At 53.4% G+C, this 17,310-nt stretch overlaps 7 protein-coding genes across 7 annotated transcripts; 2 read left to right on the forward strand and 5 right to left on the reverse strand.

Annotated features, from left to right (window-relative positions):
• Positions 1–228: 228 nt before the first annotated feature.
• On the reverse strand, positions 229–1,830 carry GUITHDRAFT_108716 (hypothetical protein; the record flags this gene model as incomplete). Its single annotated transcript, XM_005832375.1, has 9 exons — positions 229–279; positions 349–417; positions 486–652; positions 704–823; positions 923–1,052; positions 1,105–1,194; positions 1,252–1,290; positions 1,344–1,416; positions 1,460–1,830. 9 exons carry the CDS (start codon positions 1,828–1,830, stop codon positions 229–231), a joined length of 1,110 nt encoding a protein of 369 aa, XP_005832432.1.
• A 60-nt stretch (positions 1,831–1,890) lies between these two features.
• On the forward strand, positions 1,891–2,958 carry GUITHDRAFT_87075 (hypothetical protein). The gene is made up of 4 exons (XM_005832376.1): positions 1,891–1,931; positions 2,044–2,206; positions 2,257–2,306; positions 2,351–2,958. The coding sequence occupies exons 1-4, from the start codon at positions 1,911–1,913 to the stop codon at positions 2,813–2,815; spliced, it is 699 nt and encodes a 232-aa protein (XP_005832433.1). The 5' UTR covers positions 1,891–1,910; the 3' UTR covers positions 2,816–2,958.
• A 289-nt stretch (positions 2,959–3,247) lies between these two features.
• Positions 3,248–5,197, reverse strand: GUITHDRAFT_108718 (hypothetical protein; the record flags this gene model as incomplete). Its single annotated transcript, XM_005832377.1, has 10 exons — positions 3,248–3,383; positions 3,435–3,536; positions 3,580–3,655; positions 3,702–3,755; positions 4,059–4,133; positions 4,176–4,281; positions 4,465–4,624; positions 4,667–4,774; positions 4,817–5,066; positions 5,137–5,197. 10 exons carry the CDS (start codon positions 5,195–5,197, stop codon positions 3,248–3,250), a joined length of 1,128 nt encoding a protein of 375 aa, XP_005832434.1.
• A 1,885-nt stretch (positions 5,198–7,082) lies between these two features.
• On the forward strand, positions 7,083–7,607 carry GUITHDRAFT_108719 (hypothetical protein; the record flags this gene model as incomplete). The annotated part of the gene is made up of 5 exons (XM_005832378.1): positions 7,083–7,085; positions 7,133–7,179; positions 7,226–7,325; positions 7,376–7,423; positions 7,476–7,607. The coding sequence occupies 5 exons, from the start codon at positions 7,083–7,085 to the stop codon at positions 7,605–7,607; spliced, it is 330 nt and encodes a 109-aa protein (XP_005832435.1).
• A 684-nt stretch (positions 7,608–8,291) lies between these two features.
• On the reverse strand, positions 8,292–9,954 carry GUITHDRAFT_108720 (hypothetical protein; the record flags this gene model as incomplete). Its single annotated transcript, XM_005832379.1, has 10 exons — positions 8,292–8,378; positions 8,421–8,684; positions 8,730–8,895; positions 8,937–9,002; positions 9,049–9,093; positions 9,137–9,261; positions 9,310–9,411; positions 9,456–9,492; positions 9,537–9,715; positions 9,766–9,954. 10 exons carry the CDS (start codon positions 9,952–9,954, stop codon positions 8,292–8,294), a joined length of 1,260 nt encoding a protein of 419 aa, XP_005832436.1.
• Positions 9,955–10,822: 868 nt separating this feature from the next.
• Positions 10,823–13,689, reverse strand: GUITHDRAFT_108721 (hypothetical protein; the record flags this gene model as incomplete). The annotated part of the gene is made up of 19 exons (XM_005832380.1): positions 10,823–10,942; positions 10,986–11,040; positions 11,138–11,353; positions 11,580–11,686; positions 11,741–11,823; positions 11,867–11,970; positions 12,081–12,111; positions 12,158–12,190; positions 12,237–12,294; positions 12,340–12,415; positions 12,464–12,534; positions 12,773–12,828; positions 12,874–12,927; positions 12,981–13,093; positions 13,169–13,233; positions 13,282–13,346; positions 13,419–13,480; positions 13,525–13,554; positions 13,601–13,689. 19 exons carry the CDS (start codon positions 13,687–13,689, stop codon positions 10,823–10,825), a joined length of 1,488 nt encoding a protein of 495 aa, XP_005832437.1.
• Positions 13,690–14,753: 1,064 nt separating this feature from the next.
• GUITHDRAFT_163289 (hypothetical protein) lies at positions 14,754–17,221 on the reverse strand (the record flags this gene model as incomplete). The annotated part of the gene is made up of 13 exons (XM_005832381.1): positions 14,754–15,571; positions 15,616–15,663; positions 15,714–15,785; positions 15,829–15,914; positions 15,969–16,009; positions 16,058–16,146; positions 16,171–16,282; positions 16,371–16,402; positions 16,481–16,530; positions 16,556–16,632; positions 16,684–16,791; positions 16,848–16,942; positions 17,197–17,221. The coding sequence occupies 13 exons, from the start codon at positions 17,219–17,221 to the stop codon at positions 15,483–15,485; spliced, it is 924 nt and encodes a 307-aa protein (XP_005832438.1). The 3' UTR covers positions 14,754–15,482.
• Positions 17,222–17,310: the final 89 nt, after the last annotated feature.

A 17,310-nucleotide genomic window follows, 5' to 3' on the forward strand; every position in this document is an offset into this window, starting at 1 on the left:
CGACGTGATGTCCGTGGCCTCGGGCTCCGACACCAGCAGCAACTTCCTCCGCAGCCCCCGTTACGTCTACCGCAAGGGTCTCTTCTGAGGGACGACAAACATGCTCCACATGAGCTGGTGGACTCGACCGTTGATCGCTAATAAAGTCTCGCATCCTGTTGTCTGCTTACCCTGCCATCCTCCTCCTCCCCCCTCCTCATCGCCCGAAATAAACTGAAAGGTGTCAGCCTACAAGCAAGAGAAGAAGACATGAACCTGGCAGCGGAGCAACCGATCGTTCTGCACGGCAGTTAGTAAGGGAGAAAGTAGAGGAGAGGGGAGGAAGTTCTGGTGAAGAAGAGATCTCACCCAGCTTAGCTTCTCCCACGCTTCCAATGGGCCAGACAAGGTTCCGGACTCGTAGAGCTGTGAGACTTGCTATCACAGCAGGGTCAGGCTGAGCAGGGAGGGGAGGGGAGGGGAGATGAAAGGGATGAGTGGACAACCGATGCCAACTTGCGGATGAGAGGATGAGATCTCAAGACCAGCTGCTGGGCTTGAACTTCATCGTATCCCTTCCTCTGCCTCCTCCGCTCCTCCTCCCGCGCTCTTCGCTCGACGTAACCAGGATGAATTGATCGCGCAGCTCGGGCTAACGCATCCTTCGCCAATCCTGGGGGAAGTAAGGGTGAGTGAGGAGGAGAAAGAGGAGCTTTTCAGGTACCGCAGAGCTCCTTATCCTCCTCCTGCGCTACTCGCAAGAGACACGCTCGAGCTCGGTCGTCCCTCCTGTCAGCCATGCTCCCGAGCGCCTGAGGCCATGATTTCACCTCCTCTTTCAAGACTACGAGACTACCATGAGGCAGCGCGTACGAACGTCACAGGGGCATGAAGGAGAAGCTTTGACAAGGTCAAAAGGAGCGACTCAAATCGAGCAAGTTACCAACGAGTCCGCACAGCAAGTCAACGAACTTGGTGTCCCCCGGCTTGCCAGCCCTCGCGATCAGTTCGCACCCAGTGATCTTGTTCATGGCAGACTCATCTCCGACCAGCCTCTCCGACATGCTCATCACCTGGCACAACGTTCATTCACATCGCAATCCTCGTCGCTCAGGATCGATCTACCAACGAGATAGGCAGCAAGAAGCTCGAAACCAGGTCCACGAGAGCCAGTCGCATACTCCACGATTCTTCTTTGAACATCAGCTGCTCTACCTGCACGCAAACTTGTTGCTGAAGTTTGACGGGTGTACATGCTCTCAAAGTCTCCACCGCCTTCATCCTCAACGCCAAGTTTTGCATCTCAGGGTGCTGGAGCTTATGTAGTGTCATGCAGCACTTCTACTGGAGGCAAGCTCGCTCACCAGTTGCAGTACACAAGTCGCGAAGCCATGTCTCGGTCCTCGTCTGACCATCTCGTCCATGTCCATAATCAATCTGCTGACATGTCAACATGAGAGTGCAAGCTCATTTCTATTACTGCCGGCCGTCTCCTTCCTTCAAGTGGCTCAGCAAGGTCTCGCATACGTCGTCGTCGCTGACGTACTTGGCCTCTCCTTTCACGTCCAAGAGTTCAACTTGAATGTCGTCGATGAGGAGGCCTCGCTTCACCAGCGACTTGTTCATCTCCTCCTTCCCTAGCTGCAACACTAGCTCTGCCAGCCCGGCGGCTTCTCCCCGTATCATGAAGCGCATCTTGGAGGAGGGAGGGATGAGGGAGACTTCCTCGCACCAGGACAGGGACACATCAACAGGTCTTGATGCTCGCAAGCTCATCATCCCCTTCAGCTCCTCTCTCATCCTCGCTGCCGCCGCCGCTCGCCCTGCCACCACCATAGTCACCCCCGCCATTGACCGACCGTTGACAGTCTTTTACACAAGATGGTTTTTTTTCGTCGTAAGGCTTTTCTTGGAAGCCGTTGGTTTTGTGCATGGCGTGTCGTCGGGAGTCGGTGAGAGGAAGAGGGAGGGAGGGAGGGAGGGAGGGAGGGAGGGAGGGAGGGAGGGAGGGAGGGAGGGAGGGAGAGGAGGTGAGCAGGCTAAAGAGCTGATATTTGTCGGCAGGGTGTGGTAGTTTCATTTCATCGTCGTTTTGATTTTGCAGATCTTTCAGCTCCAAGAAAAGATGCAGAGCGAAGACAAAGAGGTGGAAAGAGGATCCTGGCAGGAGCCGTGGGAGCGTTGAACAAGTCGAATGTCAATCTCCCCGCCAACTCCTTCCTTGAAGGCGAGACCTTCTCTCCTCTCCTTCTGCCTTCTGCTCATCCCCGCCTCCAGCTAAAAGACCGCAAACTTCCTCGTCCAACGTCAAGCAAGAGCTCCGAGAGGTCTCGCTGTGAGGGCGTTGTTGTGAGAGCTGAGGCATCGACAGGCAGCCAAGAAGGGCGACGCTCAAGCTCTTCACCGGCTCCTTCATGCTGGGGCAGATGTGAACATGCGGCTTGACTCGTATGACTTGAGGCCTCTCCACTATGCTGCCTGGCACGGCAAGACAGACGCAGTGGAGCTCCTCCTCTCCTACAAGGCAGACATCAACGCGCGAAACAAGGACCTGAAAACCGCTCTGCACCTGAGCGCAAGTCGAGGACACTTGAAGACAGCTCGCCTGCTTGCCAGGCGAGGCGCGTTCCTGACGGTGAGAGACAAGGAGGGAAACACTCCTCTCGAAGTCGCAGAGATGTGGGGGAAAGCACAAGTCGCGATGCTGCTGGAGGAGCTTGTCGAGACTGCAAGGGATGGGCAGGCACAGCGACGATGGACGGAAGATGTGCTGCGAGAGCTTGGAGCGAAGAGCTCGACCGACTCGAGGAGCAGCAGCGAGAGGAGAAGCTCATGAGACGAGGAGCAGCAAGCAGAGGAAGAGCGATGCATTCGAGGGGAAGGACGTAGAAGAGGCGGGTAGGGAAGGAAAATCTCGCGGGCAGGTAGGGAGTATGCTATGTTATCAAGACTCGACAAGAAAAGTCAAGAAGGCCTGTCCCTGCCACTGTATGCCCGTAATCTGTCAGATCGTGCTTGCACACTCCGTCCCACACGCTTCCCCACACCTGCCTGACGTCAGTCTGGCGTTGGAAAGGAAGAGGAGCATTGAGGTGGTAGGACATGGAAAGCCTATGAGGGAAGAGAACGGGCGATGCGAGCGAGGAGGAGGGGAAGCGAGAGCTTACTCTGTCCATGTTCTCGTTTAGGTAGATGTCATCCAATACCACCAGCCCCTCGTAGCCGTTGCCGACGAGAAACTGAAGGACCTCGTCAGCCACATCCCCTCTCAACTTTCTCCTGCCTGGAGGATCGCGTCCTCGATGTCCCCGTGGTGGTTAATGTCTATGTGGATCAACGAAGCCTCTAGCAGCTCCCGCATTCGCTCCTCGGACCCCAACACGTTCTCAAAACGCCACTCGATGCTGACAAGAGTTTTCAGGCTCTGCTCGAGCTCTGGTAAGGGCGGGGAGCACCTGAGATTCTCCTCCTCCAGGGCAGCTAGGAAAGCATCAGGTCTCATGCCGCAGGCTCGCATGTTGGGCGTGAGGTCGTCGACGATGTTGTACGTCACAACTCTGCCTGTCGTTTCAGCTCAAGGAGCAACCCACCTGACCCCACCTGTTCTTGCGGCTTCCAGCAGCCAGAGCGATGGCTGAACCCCCATGCATGGTCCCGAGCTCGACGATGAGAGCGTCTGCACCGGCGACGTCATGGGGAAGGCGAGGAGCGACTTGCAGGACCTTGGAGGAGCGAGGCCATGTAGCTGAGGAGCCTGTAGTGTCCTCCAGGATTGCCTGAAAGCAGCGACTTTAAGCTAGAGCCTTGCTCACATCTCTCCTGCCTACTGCAGACCCGAAGGTCAGCATGCCCGCAGGCCCGGTGAACTGGAGAGGAAGAATTCATCTGAGTGCAGAGGAGAGAGGAGGGAGTGACCTCCAGTGCTGTCCACTCACAGACGAGATGCGACAAGTGCGTCAACTCCACGCTTCTAACGGCTGCCTTGCCATGGCAACCAATCAGAATGACAGGACCAGTGGAGATGGGGAGAAGGGAAGATGATGTGCAGGAAGCAGTCAGGTGAGGAAAGCTCATCGCACCTTCAGCATCAACAATCAGTTCGCAACCTTTTTGACAATGTCTTGTCCTTGTCTTTGGCGTCAAGACCTCGTATCCTACTTCTCGTCAATCTCTCCCTCCACGTGCTGTTTCCTCACCCGGTTGCAGCCTATGGATCAGCTGTAAAGTTCTGATAGCTTCCTCGGCAGCGCCTGTTTGCATGCAAGCCTTGGCGTGTTCCAGGTAAGGATAAACATGCCTGACCTGCTTTACCGTCACTTCTCGTCGCTTCTCTCACCTTTCTATCCCACATGTGCTGCGTCCCCACTGAGCCCTTGCCTTGCGCTCATCATCACTGCTGTAAACAATGCTTCGCTCGCCTCCTCTGTTCTTCCCGTCATCTTCTCGTTCTCAGTGATGTTCAAGTAGCGAGTTGCATGCAGTCACCCGAAGCTCGTGGCCGAGCTGCACCAGGGCGTCGCATGGTGACGTCATGCTTCGTATTCCCAGCGAGGCAGCTCGGGAGCTGTTGGCGCAGACATCTCGAGCTGCTTCAAAGAGCTCCAAGGAAGGGTCGCGAACGAGAAACATGGCATGAGCCATAGCCCTTGAAAGTCTCAGCAGCAGCAGAGGAGGAGGTCGAGAGAACCTCTCGCTTCCGTCGGACCCTGACAAGACTGCGTTGATTCCTCGAACCCCAGGAAGCACGTGAATCTGCACGTGAAAGGAGTAGAAAGCTGACGAGGAGGAACCTTTCCTACGACCGAGTCACTCAAAGTCGGACGCTGAAGACTCTCACTTCTCATCGACATGTAGCGACGAACCATGCAGGGTTGAAACGTGCTCGGAGTCAACATACAGCCTGACGTTAAGTGCCGGGGAACACGAGGCGCAGGAGGCGGAGAGGTTTGAAAGAGGAGGGATTTGAAGATCAACAATGACATCAGCCAGCCCGGGAGGTATCAAGACATGCGACTGCGGCTGACGGATCGAGACTCTCACGCCATCCACGTCGATGCCCGACCGAGCGAAGGACCTCCTCGTTAGATCTGAAGTAGCGAATCACAAGCCCATCGACCCTCCTTCACCCATCCATCCTCTATCGTCTCGTCTCCTCACCTCTCCCTCCTACGCTCATCAGGCTTGCCGCCATAGCCGCCATCGCCATTGCCGCCTTCATCACGCCATTCCGAATCCAATCGCATCCAACCCGCCTCAAAGCATCTGGAGGGCAGAGACAGAAGTGACTGTGAGCTTCTTGCCTATCGACACGCGCTGCCCCAAGTCGAACCTTGCTAAAAGAAGGGTCCGGGCCGGGCCGCCGGGGAGTGAAAGTCACTGAGATTTGTGTCCCTAGCTAGTGATCTCTTTTAGAGGGCCGTGTACCGGTAGTATTTGAGGATAATAGAGGGGTGTTTGTTTATGTGCACTGATGCTTTGACAGATGGAGATAGGTGGGGTGGATTACACCGGTGCTTGCCAGCGTGAAATAGGGGGTGAGGGTACCTAAAAGCCTGCTTGGTAGGATTTGTCGAAAGAGTCGGAGAGGAAGGGAGGGTAGGGGTAGTTCCGGTAAAAGACAGGGGTAGCGTCAACTTGCGTAAACTTGCGTATGTTGCCCCCGACAATCCTCCGTGAAAGGGGGTGGGTGGGGGGAAAGAGGGGGTGGGGGTACACAGAATTTCGATATCCGATGAGAAATGCTGGGTACAATCTGGACGGCTATGTGGTGGGGGTAGTCAGAATCTCGATATTAGGGGGTGGGGGTGAAAAAGGTCAGAGGTGCTCAGATATGCAGGGACAGAAAGGGTTGGGAAGGGCTTGGACGATGGAGAGGAGAGGAAGGGAGCGAGAGGCAGCGGGGGAGAATAGAGGGAAAAGATGATATATGACAGTAGATGATAGCTGAGATCAGTAGGCAAAGAAATAGCGGGCAGAGCGACGGGAGAAAGGAGGGTCAAACCATTCGAGATCCAACAGAGAAGGGCAAGAATAGTAAAGACTAACATTTTATGAAGAAAACAAACTGAGGGGACATGGAAGAGACGACAAGGAAAGTCAAGAACGTGTACAGCGAAGATTCAAGGTAGCATAGAGCAGAAGACCAGCGAAGTATTGGATAGAGCTTATGCACCTCACCGCATCTGATCTCTACTCGCACAACTTCGTACACCTTACCTCCCTTCAGTCGCAAACAAGACAGGATAAGGGGAAGGATGAAGGGATGAAGGGATGAAGGTTCAGAATCGCGTTTAGCAAGTCCAGCCTAGTAGGAAACTGCTCAAGATACCAAAAAAATACTTGAATTTAGGGAGCGGTCATGGGACATGTCAAGCCAAGTCTTCTCGTATGATGAGTAGATGTAAGTCTCTCAGAGACTGCAGTAGATGGCACAAGATTGCATGATTCATGGCTGATTGAATGCTTTGATCCTTCAGGACGGTCTCAATGTCCACCGATACTCCTCCTCGTGCCAAAAGAAAGAGTGCCCAGGCGGCCCAAGATGCTCAGTTAGCGCGAGCTTTGCAAGAGGAGTGGATGAGAGGAGGAAAACGCAAACTTGAAAAATCGTTTCTGGCGGAAGCATTGTCAACAGGGGGTGTCAATGACCACCGCCTTCTGGAAGATGCGGTCAGCGAAGATCAGGTGCTAAAACATTTCATACGAAGAGATCCCAAGGGCTTTCTCGTAGCGGATGCTAGAAGGGGATGCTGCGTCTGTGAGGAGTGTGCTCAGGTACTCGAGTGTCAGAGGCAGCAGAGATCTTGTTGATCGTCTGTAGCGTCTGGCAGATGAGATCGTTACCGGCAGCGGACTAGTCGTTGTTCGAGGGGCCATCAGCATGGATGTTGTGCCTTTGTACTTCCTGCCTCTTCTCTCCCAGTCACACCTTTCACGCAGATCGCCTTGCAAGCTCGGATGGAAATCGACAAGATGAAGCAGCAAGAGGAAATAAGTGGAAAATTTGTTCCAGCTGAGTTGGGGCCTACGCATCGTCGAATCTGGGCTCTTCTGAATCGAGGAGCTCCTTTCACATCTCTTGTAGCCTCGTTGTGAAGTCTGTGATGGTCAACTGATGCTGTAGCACAAGGTCACCCACTCGTTGCTCTTCAAGGTCCTCTCGCGCATTCTTGGTGAAGATTTCGCCTTGGGCTCTTTCAGGTGAAGCTCTTGCTTCTTCTAGGCTCCTCGTTGACATGTCATCCAGCGCAAATGAGATCGGCCCCGGGTGTCCGCAAGGGCCAGCGCATGTCGATTATCCTTATTCGATGCTCTCGTCTTTTCCCAACGACACCATGGCGTGTCAGGTGGGAGAAGGGAGAGGAATTCGTACTGGGTATCTGAGACGATGACGCAGACTATCTTCTGCTTGGATGAATGGACAGAAGAGAACGGCGCTACTAGAGTGCGACTATCAAACGTCAAACTGCTCTTGGCTGACTAGAGCGCTTGCTCAGGTAGCGCTACATAGTCATAAGCAGAAGCAGCATCCGGACAGAGACGATTTTCTTTCGACAGTCATAGAGGGAGAGATGGGCGACCTCGTGATCTATCACAGGCAACAGCAGCTCTTGCTCGAGCCTCGCTGACTGCGTTGCCACAGTCTGCTTCACCATCGCTCGGGTCAAAACGTCACAGAGATGAGCCGCGTTGGACTGTTGGGTCAATTCTTGGCGAAGTACGTCCGGCCTATGGAAGATCAGGTGGAGGAGGCGAGGAGTCAGTTGAGGGTGTGACGAATGAGCAGGTGCGGGGAGTGAAGGAGTCGGTCAAGAAGACTGCGAGCAAACAGCTGCGACAGCTGCTGGCGATGGACTGTCCTTACCCCATCCTTGATCCTTCAGCTCGCATGGCCTCATACGACTAATGAAAGGGGAGAACCAAGACAGTAGAATTTAGACAGGGAAGTGAAGGAAATGACAAATAATAGCTTGATGTAAACTGAAGAGAAGAAATATGAACCATTTGAAACGATCTACAAATCTAAAGATCTTTCTAAATCAGAATCCTCTCCCTCCTCATAAAGAGAGAGGGGAAGGAGGGTGGGGGGCATAAATTGAAGCAAGAAAGGAGAAAAGAGGATGAGAAGATACAGACAAAGAGAAGAGAATCAAAAGGAGCCCGTCAATGTGAGAGTAAGTGGGGGATTAGGAGCGAATAAAGGAGTGAGAGGCATGGAGCTGACAAGAAGGACAGTCAGTGGGCCGAGGACGATGCCTTGGCAATGCGCAGGTCTAACATGAGGGCACGCAACGTCGCACGTTGCCTCTGGCTCAGGCGTCAGAGCTCATCAAGCTCTCCTGCTGTTCTCCGTCCTCCATGGATTTGTTGACCTTCTGCTTGGCCAACCAGTCGAGCGTCTGCGAAGTCTAAGGGGGAGGACGAGGATGTTTGCCTCGCACCTGAGACTTGGGGATTCTCTTCATCATGAGCTTGCTGGCGATGCGCACCATGGATTCTTCGACTGCTTCATGCGAGTACTTGATGAGCTCCTGCCCGACATGCAATAATGGCTCAGAAGCCACCGAAAGACAAGCAGGCGGCACCTCCTGCCTAGCCTCCGGCGAGTCTTCGACGGGTTCGACATACAAGAGCTCATCGCTGGAAGATAGAGGACTTTCGTCGATCCTCCTCAAGACCTGCTGACGCTCTTCCCGTGTTGTGGCCTATGAAACTCTTAAAGGCAGCAAGACTCCGCCTTCTTCGCTCACTCTCTTCCTCCCCACGCGCTTCCTCGCCTCCAAGATTCGCTTCAGGTTGCTCTCCAGCTCCTCGAGGCCCAGACGTCTGGCTGCCTCCATGGCGCTGCTATCGGCGACCTCAGCCGGCGACGCCCCCTTGACAACTGGCTGCTTGGAGAAGACTCTCGCTCCCAACCTGCGGGGAATGACGCGAGGTGAAGTGCAAAGAGGGAGAACCTTGCTAGCAGCGCAGCACAGGCCTCTTGTCTTGCAAGCACCGCGACATTCAGCGCTGACATCCCGCTGCCCTCACAAACGTGACAAGACGCGAGGCAAGACTAAGTCGAACCAAACATCGCGAACCTCCAAGTCGCAACCCGCCAGGTAGATTTCCCTAGGCCACGGTCAAGGGAGGACAGGAGAGTTTTCAAGTTCACTTGATGAACTCGATGCTGCCCGACAGCACAGCAAGGTGAAGAACTGTCATGCGACTTCTCCCCACATGCCGCACGTTCACTTCCGCTCCTGCCTGGACTGCTTGTCGAAACGCGTCAAGATCTGCCTGCAGGCTGGAAACTCAGGATTGCGGGAGAGGACAGGAGACAGACACCTTCTCTGCCGCCTTGAGCATCTTGTTATTGAGAGCATTCAAGGCCTCCAGCTCTGGTAGACTCATCTCCCTCTTCTTCGCCGGCTCCTTTGATCCCTCGGGCTGGCAAACAAGTTGAGCTTGTTGACGAGGCTCCAGGTGCTCACCAGCTGCATGCTGGCCCTCTCCGCTGCGTACAGGTCTCTGGCGATCAAACATCAGGAGGGGTACAGCTGGACTTCTCTCACTCTTCAGAAGACATCCAGAACTTGTCGTGCGCGCTGTGCAGTCTCTTGCTATGCTTCGATTTGGCATCGCGCGAGATTGCTGCTTGGCCAGCGTTGGCTTGCTTGCTGATTTCGCCTATTTCTGTCTTTGCAGATGTCAACTGGGAAGTGTCGCTATCGGAAGGGGGAGCTCTCCATTCCTTCGCGCTCGTTACGTCAAGTGTTGAGCTGAACTTCCTGTTACCCCGACCGGGCCCGGATCCTCCTCGTCCTCCTCGTCCTCCTCGTCCTCCTCGTCCTCCTCGTCCTCCTCGCAACCGGTCGGGAAAATGATGGCAAACGAAGGTTGAGGCCAGCAAGGAGACCAGGAGCGGGAACAGCTCTTGGATATGATTGCGTAGAAGGGAGGGAGGGAGCGGAGCGAAGGAGTTGGTGGCATGAGCACTTATTCTTGGGGGATGCAGAGAATGAAGGGGAATGAAAGCAGACGAGGACATGCCTAAGGAGGTGGGAGGGAGGAACGATGCAGTCATGGAGGGGAGGGGAGGAGGAAGTAGTCAGGAAGGAGAGAAGGAGGAAGGAGTCATCATGGAGCTTCAGGCCAAGGGTTCTGTCCACTGCCCTCGTCGCTTGTTGTGCATGGTCTGGCTAGAAACGACGACCAGGCGCATATGGCGAATAGTGCCGCGAATGATGGGAGGCCAGAGGTCATAGTGGGGATGTGGACTGGGATGAGGACCCAAGATGGCATCAGGTCTGGATTGCGATGGGTGGGGGGGTATAGTATCCGCCGCCAAACAGAAAGTTTGTGGCTTGTTCAATGTCGGAGAAGTGCGAAGTAAGGCCGAAGGAGAAGGCAAAAGATCTACGACAAGGTGATGATATGATAGATCATCGTCATAGATTTGTGTTGTCAACTTAATATTTAAGTGGTTATATCTTTGTCAACATTTTCTCTTCTCTTTCACAATTACAGTTATCCTACATTGCAAACTCTGCCTGCCTGCCAGTGCCGTGCGGCCTGACTCTCCTCTCTCTCCCTCTCTCTCGCCATTCTCTCCACCACCCGCCCGCCCTCCCTCCCTTCCTCTCCATCTGATCATGGTTACGACATGTGATGATTGCAGTCATTGTTGGATGACATCTACAGGGCTCATGATGGTAAGGCTCCAACAACATCAAGACAACAAACTATGTCGGCTGGCCCAACTGAAAACTTGGATCGTCAGTTGTTAGGGATGCTTTCAATTTAAAAGGGAGAGTGCCCGTAGTAGGAAGACTATGTGACGTTGATCTATTAACGAGGACTAGAGGCGGCTGAGGAACCATGCGGTGAAGGCCAAGAGAGAGAAGGAGGAGAAGAGGAGGAAGAAGATGAAGATCAAGGAAGCGAGCCTGGTCTCTGAGGTGTCCGCCTCTTGCAGCTTCTGCTCAAACCTCGTCAGGTCACATAAGGCGAGTAAAGCTCACCTCGTCCTCCATCCCCTCGTTCAACGTCTGCTCTCCCTCTTCCTCTTCCTCAGGGCTGCCACGATCAGGTCAGCAGGTTCATGTTGGCTAGGAGTTGTGAGTGCCTGCAGCTGCTTGATGAGGAGTCTCCTTCCTTCCCGCTGAGAGCGCACAGTTGCCTGAACCCGCAGATGTGTTCCAACACGCCTTTTCCCTTGCCGCTGTCTCCTTTGCTCCCCTCCGACTGCAGCAAGTCGTTGAGCAGCTTCCTGGGCGTGTCTTGTCGATCGCTGATGATCCGGATCAGACTGTCCAGCGGGCACAACCAGCCCTCTTCCTCCGAGCAGGCCGCGAGCTTGACCGGTCGCTCGTTCACCATCACCAAGACCCTTCGGAGGGATGTTAGAGAGATTGGGAAGGACGCGTGATCTATGTGGGGTTGAGCCGAGAGGAGGACAGAGAGAGGAACATAGAGCACAGAAGAATCGAAGAAGGGAAGATGAAGGCCGAGGATGCAAAGGGAGGAGAGACCAGGGAGGAGCGAAGACGGAGGAGGGTGGAGACTTCAGGGAGGGCGAGCAGGGGCAACGAGACTGTGAAGGGATCAAGTGGGACCTGAGGTCTTGGGGGCTCGAAGAATCTTGTCGGCAGCTGTGCAGAACGAAGACAATGTTGGCAGCCATGGGGATGATCCTCCCGCTCCGAAACTTCCTGGTCCTCCTCTAACAAGATCGCTTCAGGGAGGGAGCAGAGGAGGGCTGTATGGAGCTGCTCACGAGGTGGAGGGGCGTCGACGCGTTGAGCTGGAAGGGATCTTGGAAGAGGCCGAGGAGCGTCACGAGGGGCAGCATGGTCTCTCCTGCCTTGAGTCAGCTCGTTGCTATGCTGGAAGACGTTTGAACCGTGAGCAAAGAGAAGCTCTGCTGTCTTGTGAGGAGGCCTCGACTTCATGACGTGTACCAGATGAAGCAAGAGAGGGCATGCCATCCCAGCATTCATCGCAAGCCTTTCACCATCATCATCATCATCATCATCATCATCATCATCATCATCATCATCATCATTTCCATCATCATTTCCATCATCATCATCATCATCATCATCATCAAGCTTTACCCATAGGATTTCTTGTAGAAATGTTTCAAATCTGCGACAAGGTCAAGGCATAAGAACAGCTCCGTCACATTCCTCACCATCCCAGTACTCCATCGTCGACATGTCATCCTCTGCCATCAATCAGTCAAGAGATCTTCTGGAGAGGTCCAAACAGACCGTCAAGCAGGGAGCAGAAGCGCGAAGACTCTTTCATCTGCCCAGCTTCGAATGCGCACTGGAGAATGCAGGTGAGTAGGAGGATGAAACGAGGAGGGAGCACCAGGGTGAACATGGCGGCGACGTGCTTAGCCTTCAGCTCTTTGCTTGTCTCCTTCAGACCCAACTTGCTTCCAACTCTGACAGGAACAGGATCACAAGGCAGTTGAGATCCTCATTCCCCGGACCTGGCGACGACATCTTGCACCTCCTTGCTCTCCAGGAACTGCTCCTGTACCTGCGTGGCCTTGCGCTTCTCCTGTAGCAGCGACAATGGTCACCGTCGCTCAGCTTCAGTCGCTCCCTCCTTTCCTTCTTGTAACGAGGACACGAGTCGAAGAATCGCAGCGTTGTATCCCGACTGGCATGCCGACGTCAGCACGCGAACTAATCACCCTCTGCACCAGTGACCTCTCACAGGACGGAGTGATGACGTGGACGGGGTTGTATCTCCCTGCTGCATCGTCTCAGCAGGCCACACAGGACCTTCAGCTCACCTGACACGCCTGGCCCACTGACATCGAAAGCTCCTCCTGCAAACGCATGCGCACTCCTACAGTCTCGTGTCACCTTCCCCTCCCTCCTCGCCTGCTCTCACCTTGCTGATCGCTCATGACAGGAGGAGCGAAAAACATGATGTCGCGGATGGTAGCTATCGGACAGCAGATGAGGAAAACGAGCTTGCCATCTTCTTCCCAGCTCTACCAATGTGCGACATGTCACTTTGCGCCTCAGGACCTGCTGACGCACCCAAATGCTCCTCCACTCCTAACGAGACCAGCATGCTCGCATCCTCCTCCTTGAAGGGATTCTTCCAGCTACAGCATCGTCCCGTCACATCACACGACGCATGCTCCCGACAGCAGGAGCAGAGGGTTGGAGAAGCAGCTCACGTTTGCGCCCATCGGAGCTTGTCATTCGTAGTGTTGATCTCTCTGCTCAGCCGTCGAAGAAGGTCCTGGAGCATGATGAGCGAGACGACAGCATGAAGCAGCGACAGCGTCACCTCAAGCTGCTCGAACTTCTTGATGTCCTTAGCACTTGGGTTCCTCGATCCATGACGAAAAACTCCTGCAGAAAATGGTGAAACGCGTTCTTCGCAGAGATCATCGTCGGAGTGCATGTCGATAATCCTGTTATCACCTGTAATCATCGTCGGAGTGCATGTCGAAGGAACTTCTGGTCGCGTCCATCCTTCAGGAGCTCTGCTTTCACAGTCAACAGCGCGAGTTAGGGGGAGAGTCATCACATGTAAGGCCCTTTGCTCCCAAGATGTTCGCTGCTTGCAAGCTCAGGGTCATCACCAAATCGAAAACCTCAAGCACCTTAGCTTGTCTTGCAAAGAGTTGCAAACAGTGCAGAAGAAGAGAACGAGGATGATGAAGAAATCCGCTCTAGACCCCCTTGCCTTCATGGCAGAAATGCTGCTGATGAGAAACAAAATGCAAGGGGTTAGGAAAGGTTGACAATGGATTGAAACTGACATGTCTGATCGACTCGAGTGTTTGCAGGTGTCAAGTTTTTTGGCCCTTCATGATGGCTGGCTGGGAAAATCCGAATCGATTGAAGCAACTCATGTTAACCGTTCACTTCAAGTTCATCTTGTCTTCTTTTCATTTACTGGCAAATGAGCAGGTCAGAGTAAATCAATAGACTTGTATGTCTAGTACTGCATAAAAATTACAGGCAGAGTGCATTCAACTCAATCCTTTCTTATTGGAAATCATCTTTCTTTGGAAGTCTCTAGTATGCCTGCAAGTGTTCTGTTCTCCCATTATTGTCTTCCCATTCAGAGTGATCAAGAATTTCTCAACATCGCCGACCTTTTTCTATCTATCTATCTTTCTTTCTTTCTTTCTTAACGTTTCCCTGTTGAGTCTTTCATCTCATTCCTCTCACATATTCAAGCTCTCCTGCTCCTGCTTCACCATCCTCCCCCGTATGGCTTCTTCGATCTTGTATTTCCCTACTCCGATTGTCATGTTCTCTTCTTTTCAGAGATCGAGCTTCTTTGTTTCAGCGTAGGAACTCAAGGTTCTTCTCGGTTTTGGGTCCTGTGCATTCCTCCCCTTCCTCCTCGCGTCTTTCACCACTCTCCTCTTCTCGTCCCTCCTCTTCAGCATGACTCCTTCGCTTCGCCCCCAATTTCTCCCCTCCCGTCCTCATGTCCATTCCATGAACATGAAAGGGGGCCTGAGGGGTGGGGTAGTTTTACCTCTCTGCTTGAGAGGACCCTCCCTTGCAGGCATGTGTTCCCTGCTAGAGGGGGTAGGGTGATACCCAAGGGGTTCAGGGGGGTGTCACCACACATAAAAGGAGGAATCTCGAGATTTTCAAACTAAAAGTATGACGAGAGGGGTGGGTAGTGCTGATTCAAGGAATAGGAGGGGTTATTTGTCATACAAACTGGGGGGTGGGGTAGTGGTACGTGTGTGTCTTTCGTCGAACATCACCATGTGACAGGTCACGTGGTCAGAATCAGGAACAATGTAGGGAGTGATGATGGTGCAGGACAAGCCAACAGAAGTCTGCTGGCTGCGACTTCCTGTGTGCAGAGACATACGTGAACATCATAGCGATGGATCAAGAGTGAAGTTAGCAGGATGATACGATAAAAGCCTTCCATGGAAACATGCAAATGATGCCTGTATGGGAAAGGATGTTGCACAAGAACCATTGCAAGGGCTGAATCGACTTCATGTTACGTATCTCTGTTCACCTAGTGTTAACCTCCGTGCCGATGGTACAGCCAGTGTGCTTGCCAACGTTTCTCTCGTCATTGGTGGGTCACGAAGACGGGCATATACTTGATGCCATTCTGATCATGAGGGGGTCAGGTCTGTAGCTCAAACCACAACGAGAAGAACCTTGATGATAGGCTTTGGCAACGGAGAGCCTTTTTTCCATGTGTGGAGGTGAGCAGCATGAAGCTCGTAGCCTGGATATCGGGGGGGTTTCACAGTCCTGAGAATGTTTAGGGGGATCTCTAGAGCAACAATGATCATCACCTGGGTGCTTGCACAGGCACGATCGCCCTCTGCATTTGTTGCCTGTGTCTGCTCGAGAGGTTAAAGGCTGTTGGTGCATTATGGGATATATCTTACAGTTGATGGAGAAGCTTTGGCTTTGAAGAATACTTTCCCTTTTTCCTGGAGACACAGCATCAGCGAGAAAAAATTGTGCAGTTGAAATTGAAAGTCGCAAGTCCTACTTTGCAGGTGCTTCCTCTTCGACAGGCTCCTCGACCACTGCAGGCTTCTTCTTTGACATCTTTGGCTCAGCTGGTGGTTCTTTCGCTACGGTTAAACACAGTTTCACCATACTTTGAGTCCCCATTTACCTGGCACTTCACCAGGAGGGCCTGCTGGACCTTCAGGCCCCTCCTTGCCTGTTGTCGCAGCTCACATGGCAGTGAAGGAGGTTCCGCATGACAAGTACCTTCGGGCCCCGGCGGACCCTCCGCGCCTGCGGGTCCTTCGTCTCCTTTCGCCCCGGGAGGTCCGGGAGGTCCTACAATGACTGAGCTGACCGCAAGGAGGGAGGAACTGCTTACCCGGAGGACCGACTCCAGCTGGACCTGGAGGCCCTGCTGGCCCTGGCGGTCCGACCCTTGTCTCAAGGTTCAGGATAGCCTGATACCTGAAAAATGCACGCGCAGTCAGGAGTAAAAACAACCGTTTGCCAGCTTTGTACTTAGCAAGCAACATCTTGTTGTTTGCATCATCGATTGCAACCTTGAAAAAGCATCAGAGCCAGAAGGAGCAAATGATGGCTGCGGTCACCTGATTGTCCAAGTTTGCTATTTCCATAGTGTCGGTGGACAGTTCTTTTGCCATTCTCTCCAGGAGATCGCTCCAAGCACTGGAGAGACCTGGAACAGTCATCATCAGCACACCTGGACCTAGCATGGCCTTGGTTTTTGCCTCCTTTCTTCGTTGATGGATCCGCGACTTGTTCTCCAGGCAGCACGTACGGTTTGTAGTAGGTCTCAGCTCCCGGCATGAGACCTGTTCATAGAACCAATTCACACGCATCGCACTGCCGAGCTCAAGCAAAAGAATGCCGAGCAAAAGAGTGTCGAGCAAACATGGATACCGGATGTTTGCGCTGTGGGAAACGGGGGATACCTGTCAACAGGTCATGCATCTTTCCCAATAGAACTTCACGTACGCTGAAGCAGGAATGGAAGCCGGGTCGACACTCACACCCGGATACAGGGGAGGAGCACTGTTGATCAGCGTGATTCAGAAAAGCCCTGTCATTCTAATCGAGAGCCTCACGTTGCCATTGCGCCTCCCACAACGATGTTGGTGGTCGGCGATCCAGAGCTGGTGGTGGTAGTGGTATAACGGACAACCTGTCGGTGTGATGGTCACAATCTGCCTGCACATTGGGCGTCAGGCGTTACCGGCAGTTGCTGCAGTCTTGCTTGCTTCTGCGAGTAGCTTGAGGTCTCGCGGAGCATCGCGCGCTTGTTGCCGCCGGTGAACCATACTGTACACACCAGGGCAAATGCCTGGAGGGACGGGAAAATAACGTCATTCGATTTCCTCAGGAGGAGAAGAGGCGCACCGAAGCTACTGCCGACAGCCCGACCCATCTACGCGAGTCTCGTTTGTTTGATGATAGTGATCCTGGCCCGATGACCTGGTTGGAGGAGGTGCCATCTACAACACAACGTGAGGAAATATCGCGCCCTCCTTCCCTTCTGCCCTCCTTTCCACGTCCCCGTCCCCTCTCCAAGTACGCACACATACATACACATACACGCATATTACACATCACACATACATACATACACATATACACATACACACACGCATACACATACACGCATGCATACGAGCATGTCGATACACAAATACATAAACTGGCACATCTCTTTCCTCTTGCTCCCTCTTGTTCCTCGCTCTTTACGTACATGTTCCCCCGCGCCCCAGCGCCATGGCCTGCACCCTTATTCTCTCTGCCGGAGGACGACCACTAAAACATTTATTGATTTCAAGAATCATGTCCTTTGTTTATTCTAATTTGA

The sequence above is a fragment of the Guillardia theta genome (genome assembly GCF_000315625.1).
Source record: "Guillardia theta CCMP2712 unplaced genomic scaffold GUITHscaffold_35, whole genome shotgun sequence".
Taxonomy (NCBI): Eukaryota; class Cryptophyceae; order Pyrenomonadales; family Geminigeraceae; genus Guillardia; species Guillardia theta.